Here is a 23760-nt window from a genome sequence, read left to right as displayed (position 1 = left end):
CTTTGCCTCCCATTTATGATAATTATAATGATAGTGGTATTTTGGTGCCACCTACTATGGAGGATAAAGTTTATTATGATTATATCATGCCTGCAATTTATGATAATTACAATGATGGTTGTGATAGTTTTACTCCCACTATTACTAATAAAATTGATTATGCTTATGTGGAGGGTAATGATACTTTTATGCATGTGAATAAGAATGCTTTATGTGATACTTATATTGTTGAGTTTGTTCATGATGCCACTGAAAGTTATTATGAGAGAGGGAAACATGGTTATATGCATCTTAATAATATTAAGTTTCCCCTTTTTATGTTGAGAATGTTGAAGTTACTCGTGTTTTATCTTCCTATGCTTGTCACTTTGCTCCTTACTAATTTATTTGTGTATAAGATTCCTATGCATAGGAAGTGGGTTAGACTTAAAGGTGTTTCGTACTTGCTTTTGATGCTCTCTTTTGCTTCAACTCTTATTTCTTGCGAGTGCATCATTAAAATTACTGAGCCCATCTTAATGGCTATAAAGAAAGCACTTCTTGGGAGATAACCCATGTTTTTATTTTGCTACTGTTTTGTTGTGTCTTGGAAGTTGTTACTACTGTAGCAACCTCTCCTTATCTTTATTTTATTGCATTGTTGTGCCAAGTAAAGTCTTTGATAGTAAAGATGATACTAGATTTGGAATACTGCGCAGAAACAGATTTCTTGCTGTCACGAATTTGAGTAGGATTCTCTGTAGGTAACTCAGAAAAATCTTCCAATTTACGTGCGTGATCCACAGATATGTACGCAACTTTCATTAAATTTGAGCATTTTCATCTGAGCAAGTTAAGTGCCCCTAAAAAATTCATCTTTACGGACTGTTCTGTTTTGACAGATTCTGCCTTTTATTTCGCATTGCCTGTTTTGCTATGTTTGATGGATTTCTTTGTTCCATTAACTTTCAGTAGCTTTGTGCAATGTCCAGAAGTGTTAAGAATGATTATGTCACCTCTGAATATGTGAATTTTCAATTATGCACTAACCCTCTAATGAGTTTGTTTTGAGTTTGGTGTGGAGGAAGTTTTCAAGGGTCAAGAGAGGAGGATGATACAATATGATCAAGAAGAGTGAAAAGTCTAAGCTTGGGGATGACCCCGTGGTTCATCCCTGCATATTTCAAGAATACTCAAGCATCTAAGCTTGGGGATGCCCAAGGCATCCCTTTCTTCATCGACAACTTATCAGGTCACCTCTAGTGAAACTATATTTTTATTCCGTCACATCTTATGTGCTTTACTTGGAGCGCCTGTGTGCTTTTATTTTTGTTTGTGTTTGAATAAATTCATGCTTGTGTGGGAGAGAGACACGCTCCGCTGTTGCATATGAACACATATGTTCTTAGCTATACTTTTAATGTTCATGGCGAAGGTTGAAACTGCTTCGTTCATTGTTATATGGTTGGAAACAGAAAATGCTTCATGTGGTAATTGGTATAATGTCTTGAATAATTTGATACTTGGAAATTGTTGTGCTCATATAGATCATGTTTAAGCTCTTGCATCATGTACTTTGTACCCATTAATGAAGAACTACATAGAGCTTGTTAAAATTTGGTTTGCATGATTGGTCTCTCTAGAGTCTAGATATTTTCTGGTTAAGGTGTTTGAACAACAAGGAAGACAATGTAGAGTCTTATAATGCTTGCAATATGTTCTTATGTAAGTTTTGTTGTACCGTTTTATACTTGAGTTTGCTTCAAACAACCTTGCTAGCCTAGCCTTGTATTGAGAGGAATTCTTCTCGTGCATCCAAATCCTTGAGCCAAAAACTATGCCATTTGTGTCCACCATACCTACCTACTACATGGTATTTCTCTGCCATTCCAAAGTACATTACTTGAGTGCTACCTTTAAAATTCTATTCTTTGTCTTTGCAATATATAGCTCATGGGAAAATAGCCTTAAAAACTATTGTGGTGAAGAATATGTAGCTATGTATCTTATTTCTTATAAGTTGCTTGTTGAGCGGTAACCATGTTTACGGGGACGCCATCAACTTTTACACCTTTGTTGAATATCATGTGAGTTGCTATGCATGTTCGTCTTGTACTGAAGTAAGGGCGATTTTCATGATCAAATGGTTTGAGTATGCATATTGTTAGAGAAGAACATTGGGCCGCTAACTAAAGCCATGAATCATGGTGGAAGTTTCAGTTTGGACAATTAATCCTCAATCTCTTATGAGAATATTATCTGTTGTTGAATGCTTATGCATTAAAGAGGAGTCCATTATCTGTTGTCTATGTTGTCCCGGTATGGATGTCCTAAGTTGAGATCTAACAAAAACGAGAAATCAAATGCGATCTATCTCCTTGGACCTTTGTACGAGCGGCATAGAGGTACCCCTTTGTGACACTTGGTTGAAACATATGTTATGCAATGATAATCCGTGTTAATCCAAGCTAATTAGGACAAGGTGCGAGCACTATTGGTAATCTATGCATGAGGCTTGCAACTTATAAGATGTCTTATACATAACGCATATGATTTATTACTACCGTTGACAAAATTGTTTCTATGTTTTCAAAATGAAAAGCTCTAGCACAAAAATAGTAATCCATGCTTCCCTTTGCGAAGGGCCTATCTTGTACTTTATTGTTGAGTCAGTTTACCTACTTCTTTCTATCTTAGAAGCAAACATTTGTATCAACTACGTGCATTGATTCTTACATGTTTACCTATTGCACTTGTTATATTACTTTGTGTTGAAAATTATCCATGAGATAAATATGTTGAAGTTGAAAGCAATTGCTGAAACTTATATCTTCCTTTGTGTTGCTTCAAAGCTTTCTACTAAGAATTTATTGCTTTATGAGTAACTCTTATGCAAGTCTTATTGATGCTTGTGTTGAAAGTATTATTCATGAAAAGTCTTTGCTATATGATTCATTTGTTTACTCATTATCTCTGCCATTGCTTCGAATCGCTGCATTCATCTCATATGCTTTACAATAGTATTGATCAAGATTATGATAGCATGTCACTTCAGAAATTATCCTTGTTATCGTTTACCTACTCAAGGGCGAGTAGGAACTAAGCTTGAGGGATGCTTGATACGTCTCAAACGTATCTATAATTTCTTATGTTCCATGCTACTTTTATGATGATACTCACATGTTTTATACACATTATATGTCATATTTATGCATTTTCCGGAACTAACCTATTGACGAGATGCCGAAGTGCCAGTTCCTATTTTCTGCTGTTTTTGGTTTCAGAAATCCTAGTAAGGAAATATTCTCGGAATCGGACGAAATCAACGCCCAGAACCTTATTTTTCCCGGAAGCTTCCAGAGAGCCAGAGAGGGACCAGAGGGGAGCCCTGGGGGCCCCACACGTGGTGGCGGCGCGGCCCAGGGGGGGCGCCCCCTAGTGTGTGGGACCCCCGTGGCCCTTCCGGCTTCGACTCTTCGCCTATTTAAGCCGTCCTGACCTAAATCCTCGACACGAATAAGCCACGATACGAGAAAAGTTCCAGAGCCGCCGCCATCGCGAAGCCAAGATTCGGGGGACAGAAGTCTCTGTTCCGGCACGCCGCCGGGATGGGGAAGTGCCCCCGGAAGGCATCTCCATCGACACCACCGCCATCTTCATCAACGCTGTTATCTCCTATGATGAGGAGGGAGTAGTTCTCCCCCGAGGCTGAGGGCTCTACCGTAGCTATGTGGTTCATCTCTCTCTTTGTGATCTAGTTGAATATCATCTATGTGTTACTCTGGTGATGTTATTAAAGTAGTCTATTCCTCCTCCATGATGTAATGTTGACAGTGTGTGCATCATGTAGTACTTGGTATAAGCTATGATTGTGATCTTTTGTAGATTATGAAGTTAACTATTACTATGATAGTATTGATGCGATCTATTCCCCCTTTCATAGCCTGATGGTGACAGTGTGCATGCTATGTTAGTACTCGGTATAATGGCAATGGTCTATCATGCACTCTAAGGTTACTTAAATATGAACATCGAATGTTGTGGAGCTTGTTAACTCCGGCATTGAGGTGCTCTTGTAGCCCTACACAATTAATGGTGTTTATCATCCAACAAGAGAGTGTAGAGTGGTTTTATTATGTGATCAATGTTGAGAGTGTCCACTAGTGAAAGTATGATCCCTAGGCCTTGTTTCCAAACATCGAATCTCCGTTTATTTATTTGTTCTCGTTGCATGTTTACTCGCTGCCATATTTTATTCAGATTGCTATTACCACTCATATACATCCATATCTGCTTGCATTTCACTATCTCTTCGCCGAACTAGTGCACCTATACATCCGACAAGTGTATTAGGTGTGTTGGGGACACAAGAGACTTCTTGTATCGTGATTGCGGGGTTGCTTGAGAGGGATATCTTTGACCTCTACATCCCCGAGTTCGATAAACCTTGGGTGATTCACTTAAGGGAAACTTGCTGCTGTTCTACAAACCTCTGCTCTTGGAGGCCCAACACTGTCTACAGGAATAGAAGCGTGCGTAGACATCACTGAGCACCTCCACCGGAGCGGTGGCGAGGAGGCGATGGTGCACCGTCGGGATCCTCCCGCACGGTGGTGCCCTAGGCCACCTCGATCTGATCTAGGTCTTGGCCAAGATCTCAACCGGGTGGACCTAGGCAGGTGTGGCCCTGGTGTTGGTCCTTGCCACGCCGATGGGCTGTGCAGTACTGCCCTCTCCATGTCTTCCGATCTGGCTAGTAGTTGACCGGCGACGAGGAGGCTGCTAGTCTTGCGAATAATGGTTGTGGTCCTCGGATTCTTCTTGCGCCAAGTGAAGATCTGTCGGGAGCTTCTTCCCACCGGGCTGGCTAGATTGTCATGTTTCGGAAGGCCCTGCCGGCGAAATTCATTGTGATGCCTGAAGATTGCTGGATTGGGTGGTTTCGGTCGTGCGCACCCATGTTTTTTATGTGACCGTTTGGTTTCAGAGGGAGCGCTTCGAAGCTCTGCTGGCAGCAAATATCATGGTGCTGGCGGAGAAGGTCATGAAAGCCGAGACCAACGAAATAACAATGGTGGTCAGATCTTGGTGGTGAGGTGGAAATGGCTTGGTGCTTTATGCTTGAAACAACGACTTGTATGTGGGGCGACTGCACAGGAGAAGTTCAGAGTTCTATCTTTCAGGGTGAAAATCCAAGGTCTGGCCTTAACTGGTTGTGCCTGGCAATGTTCTTGTTGGAGGCATTGTTTTGAGAGTGAGGATTTTTTCAGGGTGAAAACCTAAGATCTATGTTTGGGCGAGGAAAGGGCTTGTGCACTGTTTCCTTCTTGGAGTCGTCGCTTATGGAGAAGCAGATATTCTGGTGTTGTCTTGGTGGTGTCAGTGTTGCTATTTCAAGAAATGGATCTCTGTAGCGAGACTTTTCTGTTTTGTAATTTCTTCCTCTTTTTTTGGCTATGTGCATCCTTTATGCCACTATGGTATGACGTTGTTGCAGAGACTGGGTGTAATTGGTATCTTCGCGATATTAATATATGCTCTTTATCGAAAAATTTACTATTATGCAAGGTGCCTTTGCTCTTATGCATACTTGAAGTTTATGTTTTTTTTACTTCATTTGATGATTGCTTGTTGTCGTTTACTTATCAATGAACCATTATACTTTAAGTAGAAATGATCATGAATTAAATATTGTGCATCTATTGACAAAAAATACAAAGACCATTTAGTTATCACTTTATGCTCGAGGATGAGCATACGTTAAATTTGGGATGCTAATGCATCTAAAATGAATGTCTAGTTGCATGATTTATTTTATTCATGTTTGCCAACTGGTTGATCTGCAGTGGGATCGATACCTTGTTGTGTTATATTATGTCATAGACGCTTGTTGAAAATATTTGACAATGAATATGCTTGTTTTCTCTACTTGTATGCTTCCGTAACTTATTCTGTCTTGACTTCAGTTTGCGAATAAAGCAAGGAAGGCAGATTGCAGGGCATCTACATCATGTGTCCAGGTCTTTCCACAACGCAACAGTGACGATACCAATTCATCTAATAGGCCCATAATGTCTACTGTCCCAACCATTCCAGCACTAATAATAGCTGCATTTGCACACCAGTCAATTTTTTTAATTGAATAGCAAACATAGGAAAGAAATGTAAAAATCATCATAACACTTAATGAGATACATGAATTGAAAATAGGCAAGTTTGGGATAGCCAGATACTTAATAATCTACTCAACTCTAATGGTAAACCAAGTGTTACTTTTACTTGGTGAAGTTTACATAGCAGAAATGCAATTTAAACATATCTGTTGATACAGGTTTCCAGCAATGCCATTTGTATAGCTTGTAATATTTGAGTTGTTTCCGGTTGTTGTAATGTTTGAGCTTTTTTACTGTTATTGTAATATTTAAGCGCTTTTAAATTTAAGGTCTGTAACTTTCTAGTGTATTATGTTGTGTTACTTGTCATTAAGACTGATGATTTAAATGGACAACTTAATATGGGAAAATTTTACTAGTTATAATAGGCTGAATCAAAATTAATATTGTGATATATTGTAGCCCACATGTTTGAACAATATATGATGTAACAGTAAGGCCCAACTGTTTGTTGGCCAATGATGGGCCATGCAGTTAATAAATTGGCCTGTCGTCGGCTTAGTGGGCTAGCGTAAAAAGCCTAATCGAACTAAAATCCTCATATTAAAAGTGAGCCTAGCGAGGTTTTACAGACCGGTCCAAATGCACTGTTTAGAATTTCTTACAGGTCCAGTTGGCCACTGAGGGTTGGGCCAGTTTGCTAATTTGGGCAGCCCACTTAACTAATGGGTAGACGTGTTAACTCAAAGTATCATTAGTGAGCTGGCCTACTCGTCTTGACGGGCTGGCCTATAGATACACCAACATGCCATACAATTTAAATGGGTCGTCCACCTAAGATATCCTAAATCGGCCAATCCATTTAACAAGTTGACTGGTCAAGGCAAGACATTTGACCTACCTGTGCACTTAAGGGGTCGGCCCATTTATTTAGTTGACTAGTCAAACCAAGTTAGTCGGCTCGGTCCAATACCTCATTGGGCTTGCCCGGTCTTCTTTATTGAGCTGGTCTTCTTAAGGCGTAGTAGGACTTGTGTGGGCATGTCATCTACCATGGGTATTCAACCAATTGACGGTGTCTGCCACGTGTCTGTTAGCATGACATCAGCAGTCAACGGCCTCCCTCGAACTCTTTTGCCACGTTTCGAATTTTCCTTCGACAAAGAATCGTCGATTGGGAAATCCTTGGTTGATCCTTATGTGGCACGATATGCACCACAGAACTCGTTTCGTCGCCTTAGCCGACAAAAAAAATGTTGTGGTTGATAACAACATTTTTTGTAGTGAAGAATAGTAGCATGAGCTATTACACATCGTCTGACGTGGGCATAACCCTTCGGGTACTCGACATTGCCATACCCGGTGCAAACTATGAAGGTGGACCAGCACGAGGACTCGACAAGCTGGATCTGCACGCGCCTCAACTTGGACTACAAGGAAAGAAGACTCCAATATGAATCCTACTAGGACTCTTGTAAACCCTAGCTTGGCTGATATATAAAGCCAGGCCGGGACACCCCTTAGACACACAATCAGAAACATAATCGTAGAGGCGACACGCCTAGAAACCGCAACCCGCGGATTAGAACTAGACTAGATCCAACTACTCCGCCTGTGGCGGCACCCTGTACATATGTTCATATAGTGGATTGCTAGCAGGACGTAGCGATCCTCCACCGTGGGGACGTGAACCTGGGTACGTCGTGTACCGCCTCGCTCCCGGAACTTCCGTCGTCGTCTTTCTCTAAAAACCCAAGCCCTTCATGGTGGGCATTGCCGAGGAACCGCCTCGTCAATTGGCGCCGTCTGTGGGAATCGCGGCGCTGGATTTTGTCATCCGGGCGGGATCCATCTACATCAAATTCATTATCAACCACTTGATCTAGCGGCCGACCAGATTTTCTTTCCGCACACAGCAAGCAACCGACGAAGCGATCCATTGTGCGCGTTAGAATCCATCACTTTCTGGTTTTGATGCCACGCACTCGCGAGTTCCAGTATCCGATCCTTTGGCTTCTTCCAAAGAATAAACAAAGCTAAGTGCTACTTAACTATTCTCACGTCTACGTTAGTATTTATTGGATCTTTGATCCGTTTTTAGTACTGCTCAGCTAACCATGGCAGAGATTAATTATTTCTTGAACGTTTCCTATGAGAATCGTCACACTTTTTGTGACTGGATCCATCTATTTCATCACAGCCGATCTTCCTCACGATGGAAGCAGATTGGGAACTTCGGACCGGCTTTCAACCGCCAACACACAGGTCAAGCTGTTGCATACAAAGGAGAACGCATGCGATCAACCTCGGATGGTTTGGCGTACATGCCGCGCACTTGGCGTCACGCACCTGCCAGCATGCACCTGCCGATGCGGGCCTGGCGTCGCGAAACCGTCATCCGATAGAAATAATCATCAGGTGCTACACTTCTGATTAATCTCTACTTACAAAATTTATTTCGCCAAGTATTTTTTGGCTCGTACTATTATTTGTGCACAGTTTTTTGCGCTGTAATATGACTGCAGATCGGAACAAGTTTCGACTGCTTCACCGCGCATAGTCGCCACGCTCGGGGCTCGCTCGTTGCATCACGGACTTGATATATTCGGGAGCTCGCCCGTCGACTGCCCTGCTCGGCTGATCGGGCCCGCCATTGCGCACTCTTCTTACTCGGGGGCTCGCCTGCCGCGGACCCGACATTACGGACCCGATATATTCGGATGCTTACCCGCCGCGGATCGGCCACGTCAACCGCATCCTCTTCATCGGCCACGTCAGCTAGGCGCCGCGTGACTACATCAACTACTTCGACTACGCCCACCGCTGGACTATCTTGGGTGGCGGAATTACTTCGAGTGCGCCCGCCGGCATGGACTTTCTTTGATGGACCCGACATCACGGACCCAATATATTCGGATACTCACCCGCAGCGGATCGGCTATGTCAATTGCGTCCTCTTCATTGACCACGTTTGCCTGGCGCCCGCATGGATTATCTTGGATGGTGGGATTGTTTCGGCTGCGCCCGCCGGCGTGAATTATCTTGGATGGCGCAGTTATTTCGGCTGCGCCCGCTGCACGGACTATCTTTGGCCGTGCAACTATTTCGACTGCGCCTGCAGAACTAAGTGTTCCTCTTTCTTTCGCCACACCTGACGATCGGGGAGGCGGCATTACACCGTTACCTCCAGTACTCTCGATTACTCGGTGGATTTATTTTCCCCGAATCAGTGGATTTATTTTCTCCATCATCTATGATTACTCGATGGACTTATCTTCTTCGGCTCTGGATATATCTTCTCCCGATGCACTCTCGGATTGGTGGATTCATCATCTGGAATATTCAATGGATGTCATCTTATTTAATATCGACCCGATGCGATCCCATCGGGAGCGCTGGAATTACTCGGGGGCTCCTGAAATATCTTCGAGCTATTGCGGTTACTCCCATCGGGAGCGCTGGTTTGTTGGAATTCAAGAAGATTTCAAGACTATTACTCCCATCAGGAGCGCCGGTTCGCTGGAACCCAAGAAGATATGAAGACTCAAGTTTTGAAGAATTGCAGTAATTCGGGACACCCGAACTGCATCGTCAGGAACCTTGTTCGTATATTTCAAGGAATATCGGTGCGATGGAAAATACGCCCAGAGATTGCACTCTAAAAATGCCTCTTAAACTACGAGTGCTATGATGCAAAATCAATGAAGACCTTGCTCTTTCCTTTGCTATAGATGCCTCAAAGAGTGCCGCAAATAGCAAAGGATCATGAAGCAACGAAGACCTTGCTCTTTTCCTTTGCTATAGATGCCTCAAAGAGTGCCGCAAATAGCAAGGATCATGAAGCAACGGGGACCTTGCTCTTTTCCTTCGCTATAGATGCCTCAAAGAGTGCCGCAAATAGCAAGGATCATGAAACAAACAAGGACGCTGACCTTTCCTCTCGCTACAGATGCCTCTACGAGCGCCGTAAATAGCAAGAGTCTGGAAATACATATAAAACAACCCACGTTCGATATTTTACTTAAGGAAATATCAAAGAACAACGGGCTCATCGGCAGAATCATTGCACCCGAAATATTCGGGAGTGACTGTCGAAACTTACAATCGGTTGAAAGCAAAGTTGCGCATACAACAGGTTTAGCAAAACCTGCAACACGAGCTGATCACTCATAATGATTTTCTGACCAACTAGTATACATACATCTAACGGGAAATTAAGATTTGCTCCTTCAAAATTTGCCAACGGCATTGACATGGTAAAAGTGCATGTACATGTACCTACCAAAAAACTTACAAACAATGGCATCAACGATGCTCAAGGTGTGTTTTGCCCCTTGAAATATACAACAATGTGTCAACGGCACCTGAAGAAAACTATAAACATCGGGTTGCTCGACTTGAGTCTACTCACGGTTGCAAGCATCAGTGCCCAAACTCGGGGGCTACTTCCATCGGGAGCGCTGGATGCGCACCCGATAAAATCATCAGCTCCTCTGGGCTATCACCCCAATCATCGGCTCCTCTGGGCCATCATCTAAATCATCGGCTCCTCAGAGCCATCATCTAAATCATCGGCTCCTCAGGGCCATCATCCGAATCATCGGCTCCTCTGGGCCATCATCCCAGTCATCGGCTCCTCTGGGCCATCATCTCAATCATCGTCTCCTCAGGGCCATCAATCATCGGCTCCTCCGGGATATCATCTGAATCATCAACTCCACTATCTATGGCATCACCAGAGTCATCGGCATCAAGTTCTCGGAACTTGAAAAAGTCTACGGTGTTTGACTTAGAATTTTTTACACCCTATACATAACTATTTCATATTTATCTACAGGCTCGGGGGCTACTCCCATCGGGAGCGCTAGTCGCGCACCCGATAAAAAAATATGGCAACCTCGCCAACAAAGAAGAATAAAGTTGAAGACATCGGCATCAACAATCAAGATCTTCGAGTAGTACAACTTGAGTCTATGCGTGGCTGCAAGCACCCGCCCATAGACTCGGGGCTACTCCTATCGGAGCGCTTCGCGCACCCGACCAAAAGCAACTTCGACTCTACATCAAGCACAAGATTCAACAGATGATCAAGTCATTCGGCGAAGACAACTTTAGTCCCTGCCCGAAGCTTCACTTCGGCCAGACACTCGGGGGCTACTGACGTGGGCATAACCCTTCAGGTACTCGACATTTCCATACCCGGTGCAAACTATGAAGGTGGACCAGCACGAGGACTCGACAAGCTGGATCTGCACGCGCCTCAACTTGGACTACAAGGAAAGAAGACTCCAATATGAATCCTACTAGGACTCTTGTAAACCCTAGCTTGGCTGATATATAAAGCCAGGCAGGGGCACCCCTTAGACACACAATCAGAAACATAATCGTAGAGGCGACACGCCTAGAAACCGCAACCCGCGGATTAGAACTAGACTAGATCCAACTACTCCGCCTATGGCGGCACCATGTACATATGTTCATATAATGGATTGCTAGCAGGACGTAGCGATCCTCCACCGTGGGGACGTGAACCTGGGTACGTCGTGTACCGCCTCGCTCCCGGAACTTCCGTCGTCGCCTTTCTCTAAAAACCCAAGCCCCTCATGGTGGGCATTGCCGAGGAACCGCCTCGTCATCGTCATAGAGGAACATCGTCATGATAAGAGGTAAACATGGAGATATTAACGCACACATGAACATTAGAAACCATATCAACCTACCATTCCGTGGGCTGAAACACCGAAAGAACATCAATACCAAATTACCATACCAAGAAGTTCTTTCCTTTGTGTTGCCAATGAACATGTTGATAGAACAGGAATTTTTTCCAGCCTGGCCTTCTTCCCCTTGAATTGCGAACAATGATTACCTAGTGGCCAGTCTCTCCACACACTCAACAACGTTCTTTCTTTTCCGTTTTCCCCTTATTCTTAAAGTTGGTAGTTGATACGTCTCCGACGTATCGATAATTTCTTATGTTCTATGCCATATTATTGATGATACCTACATGTTTTATGCACACTTTATGTCATATTCGTGCATTTTCTGGAACTAACCTATTAACAAGATGCCGAAGAGCCGATTCGTTGTTTTCTCGCTGTTTTTGGTTTCAGAAATCCTAGTAACGAAATATTCTCGGAATTGGACGAAATCAAGACCCAGGGTCCTATTTTGCCACGAACCTTCCAGAAGACCGAAAGGGATACGAAGTGGGGCGACGAGGCGCCGCCACCATAGGGCCGCGTGGCCAAGGGGGGGCCCGCGCCGCCCTATGGTGTGGGCCCCTCGTCAGCCCTCCGACTCCGCCCTTCCGCCTACTTAAAGCCTCCGTCGCGAAACCCCTGAGGCGAAAAAACCACGATACGGAAAACCTTCCAGAGACACCGCCGCCGCCAATCCCATCTCGGGGGATTCTCGGAGATCTCCTCCGGCACCTGCCGGAGAGGGGATTCATCTCCCGGAGGACTCTACACCGCCATGGTCGCCTCCGGAGTGATGAGTGAGTAGTTCACCCCTGGACTATGGGTCCATAGCAGTAGCTAGCTGGTTGTCTTCTCCTCATTGTGCTTCATTGTTGGATCTTGTGAGCTGCCTAACATGATCAAGATCATCTATCTGTAATACTCTATGTTGTGTTTGTCGGGATCCGATGAATAGAGAATACCATGTTATGTTAATTATCAAGTTATTACATATGTGTTGTTTATGATCTTGCATGCTCTCCGTTATTAGTAGAGGCTCGGCCAAGTTTTTGCTCTTAACTCCAAGAGGGAGTATTTATGCTCGATAGTGGGTTCATGCCTCGCATTGACACACGGGACGATGACGAGAAAGTTCTAAGGTTGTGTTGTGTCTGTTGCCACTAGGGATAAAACATTGGCGCTATGTCCGAGGACGTAGTTGTTGATTACATTACGCACCATACTTAATGCAATTGTCTGTTGCTTAGCAACTTAATACTGGAAGGGGTTCGGACGATAACCTGAATGTGGACTTTTTAGGCATAGATGCAGTTGGATGGCGGTCTATGTACTTTGTCGTAATGCCCAATTAAATCTCACTGTACTTATCATGACATGTATGTGCATTGTTATGCCCTCTCTATTTGTCAATTGCCCGACTGTAATTTGTTCACCCAACATGCTTTTATCTTATGGGAGAGACACCTCTAGTGAACTGTGGACCCCGGTCCATTCTTTTAATACTGAAATACAAATCTGCTCGCAATACTTGTTTTTACTTGTTTTCTCTCGCAAACAATCATCTTCCACACAATACGGTTAATCCTTTGTTACGGCAAGCCGGTGAGATTGACAACCTCACTTGTTTCGTTGGGGCAAAGTACTTTGGTTGTGTTGTGCAGGTTCCACGTTGGCGCCGGAATCCCTGGTGTTGCGCCGCACTACATCCCGCCGCCATCAACCTTCAACGTGCTTCTTGGCTCCTCCCGGTTCGATAAACCTTGGTTTCTTTCTGAGGGAAAACTTGCTGCTGTGCGCATCATACCTTCCTCTTGGGGTTCCCAACGAACGTGTGAAATACACGCCATCAGTAGTCTGTGAGGCATTGCCCTTTCACTTGGAGTTGCGGACATTTTTCTGCATCATGTTGGCAGCAGAACGATTCTTGGTTCCACTAGTATGTTTGCCTTTTTCTCTCGCCTTCTCTTTGGCATCCAAAGAGCCACTGATGTTCTCAACCGAGAACTCCTACATCTGATGATTTATGGAAGTGGCAAAGTGCCTCCACGAAGGAGAAATATTAGCGACAATGCAATCCGTGAAAATATTGTCCAGTAACACACACTTGAGGAGATCAAGTTCATTTGCCATGATCTGTAGCTCATGATCCTGTTCACTACATATCAGTTTTCAACCATTATATAATCATATCAGTTTTCAACCATTATATAATCATTGAACAGCTCCATAATGTACAATTCACCTCCGGGATCAGTTGCACCGAAGTTAGCGTCAAACACATCCCATAATTCCTTTTATATCCACCAACTTGTCCCCCAAAACACAGAGGACGACATCCACGAATAGAACAATGACCTTCTTGAACGCTTTATCTTCATCAGAAGAAAGTGGACCTCTTGGAGCACCAACCGCTACCTAGTGCACATCCATAGCAGTGAACCACAATATGGTTTTTGTTTGCCATCTTAAAGAGACCCTGTAAAAGGGCTCGGCTTGAACGCAATGACAAAGCTAGACAGTGAAAATTGCATAAGCATATGATATTTTTGGATTGTTAGATTATTAGGAAATTTCTAAGTGAGTTCAAATAAGGAAAGAATCCCCACAAACGCACTAGCCAACTTGACCACATGCAGACTAGCAAACATAGCAAGCAGATCTGCAATTAGAACATGTACTAGTATTGCTAAAAGTAAGAAGGGAAGCACATACGCCGGCCTGGGAAGACCACCACCGCAACATCTCCATTATTGATGTTGCCTATTGTGTTGCCGAAGCCTGCCGGCTCGGTCAGATGTAGGCCGATAATGAAGAGCTAGAACGAAAACGAGAAGTTGCGCCGAGACACTTCTCAAAAACCTTATCACCCGATGCAGGATCTTAGCGGAAGCAGTTTCGGAGGACCAAAGGACGATGCATGAAGAGGAACACACATGGGGAAGACGAGAGTGGTCGGTTTTGTACGGTGTACCCGATATGTTCTCTTTCTCCTCTGTATAGCCTTGGACGCAAGAGGCACTTAGTCAACCTGAACCGACACGCTACGGAGGAGCAGTCTGAAAGCTGGGTACGTGTTGAACATGCACACGCGTGTTGACCCGTACACAACTAGTCGGCACACCAAGAAAAAAGATAGCCTTCCATAAACCGGTTTCAATCTAGATTTCACGCGTGGTGAGGCGAGCGGAGGAAGAGTGCGTGATGCCTCTTTCCCTTCTCACTCAGTTAGTGAGCTAGAACAACCGCGCCCTTATGAGTTGATCGAACTCCTTCCCAACTTTTTTTTGAGGGGAAACTCCTTCTCAGTTAGCAATATTAGCAATATGAGACTAAACTTAGAGCAACTCTAACAGTAACTGAAAAACGAGCCGAAACCAAAAAATTCCCGCGAGTTTACGGGTTCAGGCCCCAAACACGCGGCCTGGCCCGTAAACAGAGCTCGTGGGCCCGAGAAACTCGACGGTTGCCCCGTATTAGAACGGTTCACGGAGGGGAGTTCGGTTTCCAAACCCTACTCCCCTCCGCCACTGCCACCCGCTCTGCCCCCACCAGCCACCTCTTCGCCGAGGAATCCACCGCACTGAAGCGCCGCTTTGTCCCAGCTCCGCGACGCCATGGCTTCGCATGGTAGCTCTGCACGGGGCGGTCGGATTGGGTGGCAAGGACTCCTCCTCCAGCGGTTCGAGCCGCCCCGTGCTAGCGTGTAGTTGACACGTCCGTTGGGAACCCCAAGAGGAAGGTGTGATGCGCACAACAGTAAGTTTCCCTCAGTAAGAAACCAAGGTTATCAAACCAGTAGGAGTCAAGGAGCACGTGAATGTTGTTGGTGGCGGAGTGTAGTGCGGCGCAACACCAGGGATTCCGGCGCCAACGTGGAACCTGCACAACACAATCAAAGTACTTTGCCCCAACGTAACGATGAGGTTGTCAATCTCACCGGCTTGTCTGTAAACAAAGGATTAGATGTATAGTGTGGATGATGATGATTGTTTGCGAAGAAAAGTAAAGAACAATTGCGAGTAGATTGTATTTCAGATGTAAAGAATTGGACCGGGGTCCACAGTTCACTAGTGGTGTCTCTCCCATAAGATAAACAGATGTTGGGTGAACAAATTACAGTTGGGCAATTGACAAATAAAGAAGGCATAACAATGCACATACATATATCATGATGAGTACTATGAGATTTAATCAGGGCACTATGACAAAGTACATAGACCGCTATCCAGCATGCATCTATGCCTAAAAAGTCCACCTTCAGGTTATCATCCGAACCCCTTCCGGTATTAAGTTGCAAACAACAGACAATTGCATTAAGTATGGTGCGTAATGTAATCAACACAAATATCCTTAGACAAAGCATTGATGTTTTATCCCTAGTGGCAACAAGCACATCCACAACCTTAGAACTTTACGTCATCGTCCCGCATTTAATGGAGACATGAACCCACTATCGAGCATAAATACTCCCTCTTGGAGTCACAAGTATCAACTTGGCCAGAGCCTCTACTAGCAACGGAGAGCATGCAAGAACATAAACAACATATATGATAGATTGATAATCAACTTGACAAGTATTCAATATTCATCGGATCCGAACAAACACAACATGTAGCATTGCAAATAGATGATCTTGATCATGATAGGCAGCTCACAAGATCTAACATGATAACACAATGAGGAGAAGACAACCATCTAGCTACTGCTATGGACCCATAGTCCAGGGGTGGACTACTCACACATCAATCCGAAAGCGATCATGGCGATGAAGAGACCTCCGGGAGATGATTCCCCTCTCCGGCAGGGTGCCGGAGGCGATCTCCTGAATCCCCCGAGATGGGATTGGCGGCGGCGGCGTCTCAGTAAGGTTTTCCGTATCGTGGCTCTCGGTATCTCGTCAATAGGTTAGTGCCGGAAAATGCATAATAATGACATATAATGTGTATAAAACATGTGAGTATCATCATAAAAGTAGCATGGAACATAAGAAATTATAGATACGTTTGGGACGTATCAAGCATCCCCAAGCTTAGTTCCTACTTGCCCTCGAGTAGGTAAACGATAACAAAGATAATTTCTGAAGTGACATGCTATCATAATCTTGATCATACTATTGTAAAGCATATGAGATGAATGCAGCGATTCGAAGCAATGATGAAGATAATGAGTAAACAAATGAATCATATAGCAAAGACTTTTCATGAATAATACTTTCAAGACAAGCATCCATAAGACTTGCATAAGAGTTACTTATAAAGCAATGAATTCAAAGTAAAGGCATTGAAGCAACACCAAGGAAGATATAAGTTTCAGCGGTTGCTTTCAACTTCAACATGTATATCTCATGGATAATTGTCAATACAAAGTAATATAATGTAACACCCCAAATTTCAAAACAAAGAGAAAATGAATTTCCTTTTTCCAAAAATGAGAACCAACAAAAACTTTTCTTACATAGAGTGCTATTCATATTGCTCATACCTAATATTTGGGTTTTGCCATGATGAGCGTTATTATGCTTATGTGATAAACCCTAAAACCCTAAAGTGATCAAGTGAAGATCACAAACCAAATAAAATAAAAGAGAAATAAATCAAATAAGAAAAACCCTAAACCCCAACCTTCTCAAAATCTTTTGGATCTATTTTGAGAAACCAAAATAAAAGAAAAGGCATATGTGGGCAGTAGCCTTAATATGTAAATTTTGAACCTACCTTTCTTACTTTGCTAAATGGTGGTGAACCATTGCAAAACTTACCAAGCCCTAAACCTCATCCCTCTTGTCACCAACCTTTGAAAAACAAAATAAAAAGAAATGATCTTATTTAAGAAAGAGGCATATGCAAGCCTATGGCTATTTTTGCAAATGCTAAACTTTTCCTTGTCTACCTTGTGTAGATGATTTGAAATACATCAACACACCTAATCTAGTGCTACCAACCCAATGCAAGTGAGAAACAAAACTAAGTAAAACTTATGCATAGAGGCATATGTGGCACTTAGCCAAAATATCCAATCTTGACCTAGGCACCCCCTTTGCCCCAAAAGGGTTTGAACCCTTTACCCAACTCTTTCTAACACCAAATCAACCTCACACTTGCTTAAGTGAAGCAAAGAAAAAGAAAAGAATAAAAGTTAGAAAATCACCAAACCCTCACATATGGCTTATGCCATTTTTCCAAATCTTTGACCTAGACCATTTTGGTCTTCACCATTAGTTGTATTATTCTACTAAACACTTATTACAACTTTTGGAATCAAAGAAACACAAATCAAATCAAATTCAAACTCAATTAGTGATCACATGTGATTATGGTCAATTCTGCCAATTACATTCTGGTCACTACTTTGAGCCTCTGCAATTCAAGTTTTTCAAACTAAACTTTCCCAATTCTTTGCATGTCATCCAAGAGCACATCAAGGTGAACAACTTTGGTAAAGACCACCATGCCAAATTCACTTTAGATCAAATGCTATGCTCATGCAAAGTTGGAACTTTTTAATATGAGCAACAATCTCCAACTTAGCAAATTTTGCAATTCTTTGAATTGGACAATTCCACCACCACCTCCCTTTCTCTCTGGTCATTTACAACTCAACCAAATACAAATTTTCCAAATCTTGCAACCTTTTGAACCCATTTGAATTTGGGCAAAATTTGCATTTTTCAAATAGGGAACTATGCAAACACTATTTAAAATAGTGTTTGGCCTAAACCCTATTGCCCCATTTCACTCACCTTGGTTCCCCTGTCCCCTCTCTCACTCCACAGCACAGCAACCCTAAGGGGACAAGCATAGCTTGCATGTGCATGGCCATGCCGGCCATGTTCTTCCTCCCCTTCTCCCCTTCGTCTACCACCCTGGCCACCATGTCCCGGAGCGCCACCTAGCCCTACTGAGCATGCCTAGCACCTCCATTGTCGAGGGGGAACCCGCCACCGCCGGGAATGCGTCGCGCCCAGGGTGACCAGCCATGTCGCTGGCGTCGCACCACGCGCGCGCCACGGGCAGTACTGGCCACGAGCCGCCTCGCCAGCACAACCTCCCCCGGACCCCCTTCCTTCGTCGTTAGCTTCACCGCCGCACCGCGAAACCGTGTGACACGCGCCCGTGCCCTCGCACAAGCTGTCGCCGCCGACCACCTCGCCATTTCCTCCGCGCCCGTGCCGCCAGCACTCGCCATCGCCAGCACTCGCCTGGCCGTCCCCCACCTCGCCAGCACGCGCTATGGCTTCGCCTCGACCGCACCTACCTAGCGCCCACCTCACCTACCCCTCTCGCCCGCAGGAATGGCCGCGCAGCTGTCGCCCTCGCCGCAGACCCACGGGCACCATGCGCAACTATAAATAGACCGTCTCCCGCGCCTCCATCCTCACACCAATCCACTTCCCTCCCCTCTCTAAGCCTCCTCCACTCCTCTCCCATCAACATTGGCCGCCGGAGCAAGCCAATTCGTCGTCGGAACCCCGCCAGAACACCTGCACGCCGCCGTCGATTGCGACCACCCCAGACTTGCTGTAAACAAAGGATTAAACGTATGGTGTGGAGAATGATGTTTGCTTGCAAAGAACAACAGAGAACAATGATTGCAGTAGGTTGTATTTCAGATGTAAAAGAATGGACCGGGGTCCACAGTTCACTAGTGGTGTCTCTCCAATAAGATAAATAACATGTTGGGTGAACAAATTACAGTTGGGCAATTGACAAATAGAGAGGGCATAACAATGCACATACATATCATGATGACTACTATGAGATTTACTTAGGTCATTATGACAAAGAACATAGACCGCTATCCAGCATGCATCTATGCCTAAAAAGTCCACCTTCGGGTTAGCATCTGCATCCCTTCCAGTATTAACTTGCAAACAACAGACAATTGCATTAAGTACTATGCGTAATGTAAACAATACAAATATCCTTAGACAAAGCACATCCACAACCTTAGGGGTTGCTGTCACTCCCCAAGATTCAATGGAGACATGAACCCACTATCGAGCATAAATACTCCCTCTTGGAGTCACAAGTATCAACTTGGCCAGAGCCTCTACTAGCAACGGAGAGCATGCAAGATCATAAACAAACACATATATGATAGATCGATAATCAACTTGACATAGTATTCCATATTCATCGGATCCCAACAAACACAACATGTAGCATTACAAATAGATGATCTTGATCATGATAGGCAGCTCACAAGATCTAAACATGATAGCACAAGAGGAGAAGACAACCATCTAGCTACTCCCATAGTCCAAGGATGAACTACTCACGCATCAGTCCGGAGGCGGGCATGGTGATGTAGAGCCCTCCGGTGATGATTCCCCTCTCCGGCAGGGTGCCGGAGGCGATCTTCAGAACCCCCCAAGATGGGGTTGACGGCGGCATCTCTAGAACTTTTCTCGTATCGTGGCTCTCGGTGATAGGGTTTTCGCGACGGAAGGATTATATAGGCGAAGGGGCAGAGTCGGGGGACGCCCGAGGGGCCCACCCCATATGGCTGCGCGGCCGGGGGTGGGGCCGCGCCCCTATGGTGTGGCCGCCTCGTGGCCCCTCTTCGTCTCCTCTTCGGTGTTCGGAAGACTCCGTGGAAAATAAGACCGTGGGCTTTTGTTTCGTCCAATTCCGAGAATATTTCCTGTGTAGGATTTCGAAACCAAAAACGGCGAGAAAACACGAGCTGGCGCTTCGGCATCTTGTTAATAAGTTAGTACCGGAAAATGCATCAAAATGATATAAAGTGTATATAAAACATGTGAGTATTGTCATAAAACTAGCATGGAACATAAGAAATTATAGATACGTTTGAGACGTATCACTCCGCCACCACCGGCACCGCCACGCGCAGAGGCCATCAGGCCTTATTTTCCTCGGAATTAGCTCGCGCGGTTAGAGCTAGTAGCGAATTTAGGTTTTTAGTATATATTATGTAAATTTTAATCGGAGCATCAAAGTATCATATATATATATATATGTTCATCGATGAATTCTCCCGCGAGATTTTAATTTCGTTTTTTCAGTTCGTATTTTACGGTTTTCTAGATGCAAAATCATCCTAAGCCATGTTTTCGAAAGACTGAGTACAGCTTTTTCGGTTCCGAATTTTTCTATTACCGTTAGAGATGGAGCATCTCTAATAGATCCCGTAAACACGCAAACTGAAAACACCGAGTTCAGTTCACCGAACTCGTGTTTACGGGTCAAAAAAATGATGGCGCAGAACAGACCCCGTAAACGAAAACTAAAATGACATATTCCCTAAATATTCTATTAAGGGTTCATCTGACAGCTTCTTTTTCTTCTTTTTTCCCTATTTTTCTTTTTTTAAGGTCTTCTTCTTCCATGGGAGGCTCTTCCTCCCGAGCTCTCCCCGGTCGGCTAGCCCCACACCATGATGCCCCCGCCGCGCCCCGGCCCGCGCCCCACCATGCGCCGGCTCGGCCTCGCGCCCCTGGCCCGGCCCCGCCCCGCCCCACGCTGCCCCGCCCCACGCCGCTGCGAGCTCGCCGCCCCGCGCCGGCCACAAATTTGGCTGGATTCCAGCGACTGTACTTGCGGAAGCCGTTGGTCTCACCTGAAATTTCAGCGCGCCACGAGTAGAGTTTGGTGTTCGGTTCGCCCTTTCAGCCCCTACATTTACAGGTCGAGTTGGGTTTTCGGATCCGACCTGTAATTTTATTTTTTTGGCCGGACGTATTTACGGTTACTGATCTGCGCCATTTTCTGAACGGAACCCGTAAACCGGCCGTTATCATTCGATTTTGTCCAATTTACGGACTCCGCTAGAGATGCACTTAGGCCACAAAGTTGTACCAAGCTACATTATGGTGGGCCTTGAAGTTTAAATAATTGTTGGCTATATGGGTTGCTTACATGGGTGGAACCCGTACACGTCTCCAACACTTAAGATCTAACCCATTTAGTTCTTTTGCATTAGCTCAAATTTTTTTTTTAGTTCTTTTGCTTTGAGGTTATGCAAACTTAAATTTCACAGGTTAAGTTACAAAATTTGGAATTTAGTATGCATGTTAAAATATATTTTTATTTTAACATATTATAGGAAAATTTAAGTTTGAAATTCCGGACGTAGATATCTGCATCTACCGTGTAAAACGCATGAATTTTTGTGTACTTGGAAAGTTGGAAAGTTGGAAGCACGATTGTCTTATTCTCTCTCCACTTTCCTAAAATTGCTTCGGTGAAAAACAAAACGCGTCGCGGCTAGTTCGAATCGTTTCCGGTTTCGAGACAGTGAGAGATCCCGTTAGCTTCGAGACAGTGAGAGATCCCGTTAGCGCCACGGAAAAGAGACCGGCACGCGCCTCGTACAGCCAATCTTACTCCACGAACACAAGTCGGATTCGCCGCCGGTCGCCGGAGGATATATAGCGTTGCCACAACGACCATCTCTCCTTGCCCTGCCTCCTCGAACCAACACCAGCAGGAAAGAATCCATCTACCATCCCTAGCTCTCGATCGGCGACGATGATCCAGCACGCCATGGATCCCTGGGCCTTTGCTCGCCCTCCGCCACCCGGCTTCGGATTCTCCTGCGCTCGCCAGCCCGTCGCCGACTTGTCCGCCCGTCTTCGACCTCCACCCCCTGGCTTCGTATTCTCCTGCGTTCGGCAGCCCGTCGCCGACAGCTTGCCCGTCCGTCTTCGAACTCCGCCCCCCAGTATCAAATTCCCCTGCGCCCAGCTGGCCGTCGACGACGTGCCCGCCCGTGTTCGACCACCGCCTCCCGGCTTCTCCCGTCTTTGCAACAAGGTGCTCCCGCCATCGCCCCGCGAGATCCCCGTGCCGCCGAAGTTCTCAAAGCGCGCGGCACCGCCGGTATCCACAACCGTCTCCGACAAGCCCTCCGCGAAGCGCCAGCGGCTGTGCTCCGACTACGAAGACGACATCAAAGCCAACCTCCGGCGGACGGAGCGGAGCACCGAGGAGCGGCCGCGGCCGGACTACATGAAGACGGTGCAGCAGGGCCGGGTGAGCCCGTCGGACCGCGCCCGCCTCGTCGGATGGATGGACGCGTTCGTCCGGCACCACGACCTCGTCGACGGCACGCTCCACCACGCCGTCGCCTACGTCGACCGGGTCCTATCCGTGCGAGCCATGAACACGCATACCGACTACGAGCTCCGCCTCCTGGGTGCCGCGGCCGTCTTCGTGGCCGCCAAGTACGAGGACGGCTGGCGCACCATGCCGAAGCTGGACCCCGACAAGATCGTCAGCTACGGCAGGTTCGCCTCGAGAAAGGAAGTGCTCGATATGGAGCGCCACATGGTGGCGGCGCTCGGGTACCAGCTGGGCGGCCCCACGGCGCACACCTTCGTCAGCCGCTTCACCAAGCACGCACAAGGAGAGGAGGACCTGAAGAAGATCCAGCGCATGGCGCATCACCTCGCGGACGAGTCGCTGCGAAACTACGCGTGCCTCGGTTACCTGCCGTCCGTCCTGGCGTCGTCTGCAATCTTGCTGGCGAGGTCTGCGCTGAACCCGCCGGACGTACCGGCGTGGAGCACGGAGATGCAGGAGCTCACGGGGTACAACGTCATGAACTTGGCCGGATGCCTGCATGCTATGCACAGCTTCTCCCAGTCGCTGTTATGTGACCCCCATTGCTGATCATCGAGGACATGCAGTAGAATCGCGTGGAAGTTAATGTTCATGTGTAAATGTGTAATATATGCATCTGTAGTATTCAGGGTAGTATAGTGTTTATGTGGAGAACAGTCAGACAGATTGATATGGATTTGGTGTAAATTGCTGCGAGTATTGTATCTCCCTGTGAATTGAACTGTGATCGACCGCATTGAACATGCACATTGATAAGGACTGTACAATCTTGTGGAAGTTGTTTGTAATATTTAGGCATATGCACCTGAAGTCAATGCATGGATTGCCTCACTTTTTTCATCCATTTACACTAGCTTTTATGTTGAGAAGAATAGCCAAACT

The 23760-nt window shown here is 45.5% G+C and overlaps 1 protein-coding gene across 1 annotated transcript; it reads left to right on the top strand.

Annotated features, from left to right (window-relative positions):
- The first annotated feature begins 22299 nt into the window (after window positions 1-22299).
- LOC124663707 (cyclin-F2-2-like) lies at window positions 22300-23427 on the top strand. The gene is made up of 2 exons (XM_047201381.1): window positions 22300-22434; window positions 22501-23427. Exons 1-2 carry the CDS (start codon window positions 22300-22302, stop codon window positions 23425-23427), a joined length of 1062 nt encoding a protein of 353 aa, XP_047057337.1.
- The last annotated feature ends 333 nt before the right edge of the window (window positions 23428-23760 follow it).

This window comes from Lolium rigidum, chromosome 6 (assembly GCF_022539505.1).
Source record: "Lolium rigidum isolate FL_2022 chromosome 6, APGP_CSIRO_Lrig_0.1, whole genome shotgun sequence".
In the NCBI taxonomy this organism is placed as follows: Eukaryota; Viridiplantae; Streptophyta; class Magnoliopsida; order Poales; family Poaceae; genus Lolium; species Lolium rigidum.
Note: the sequence above shows the minus strand (reverse complement) of the source record. Positions and strands in the feature narration are given on the sequence as shown.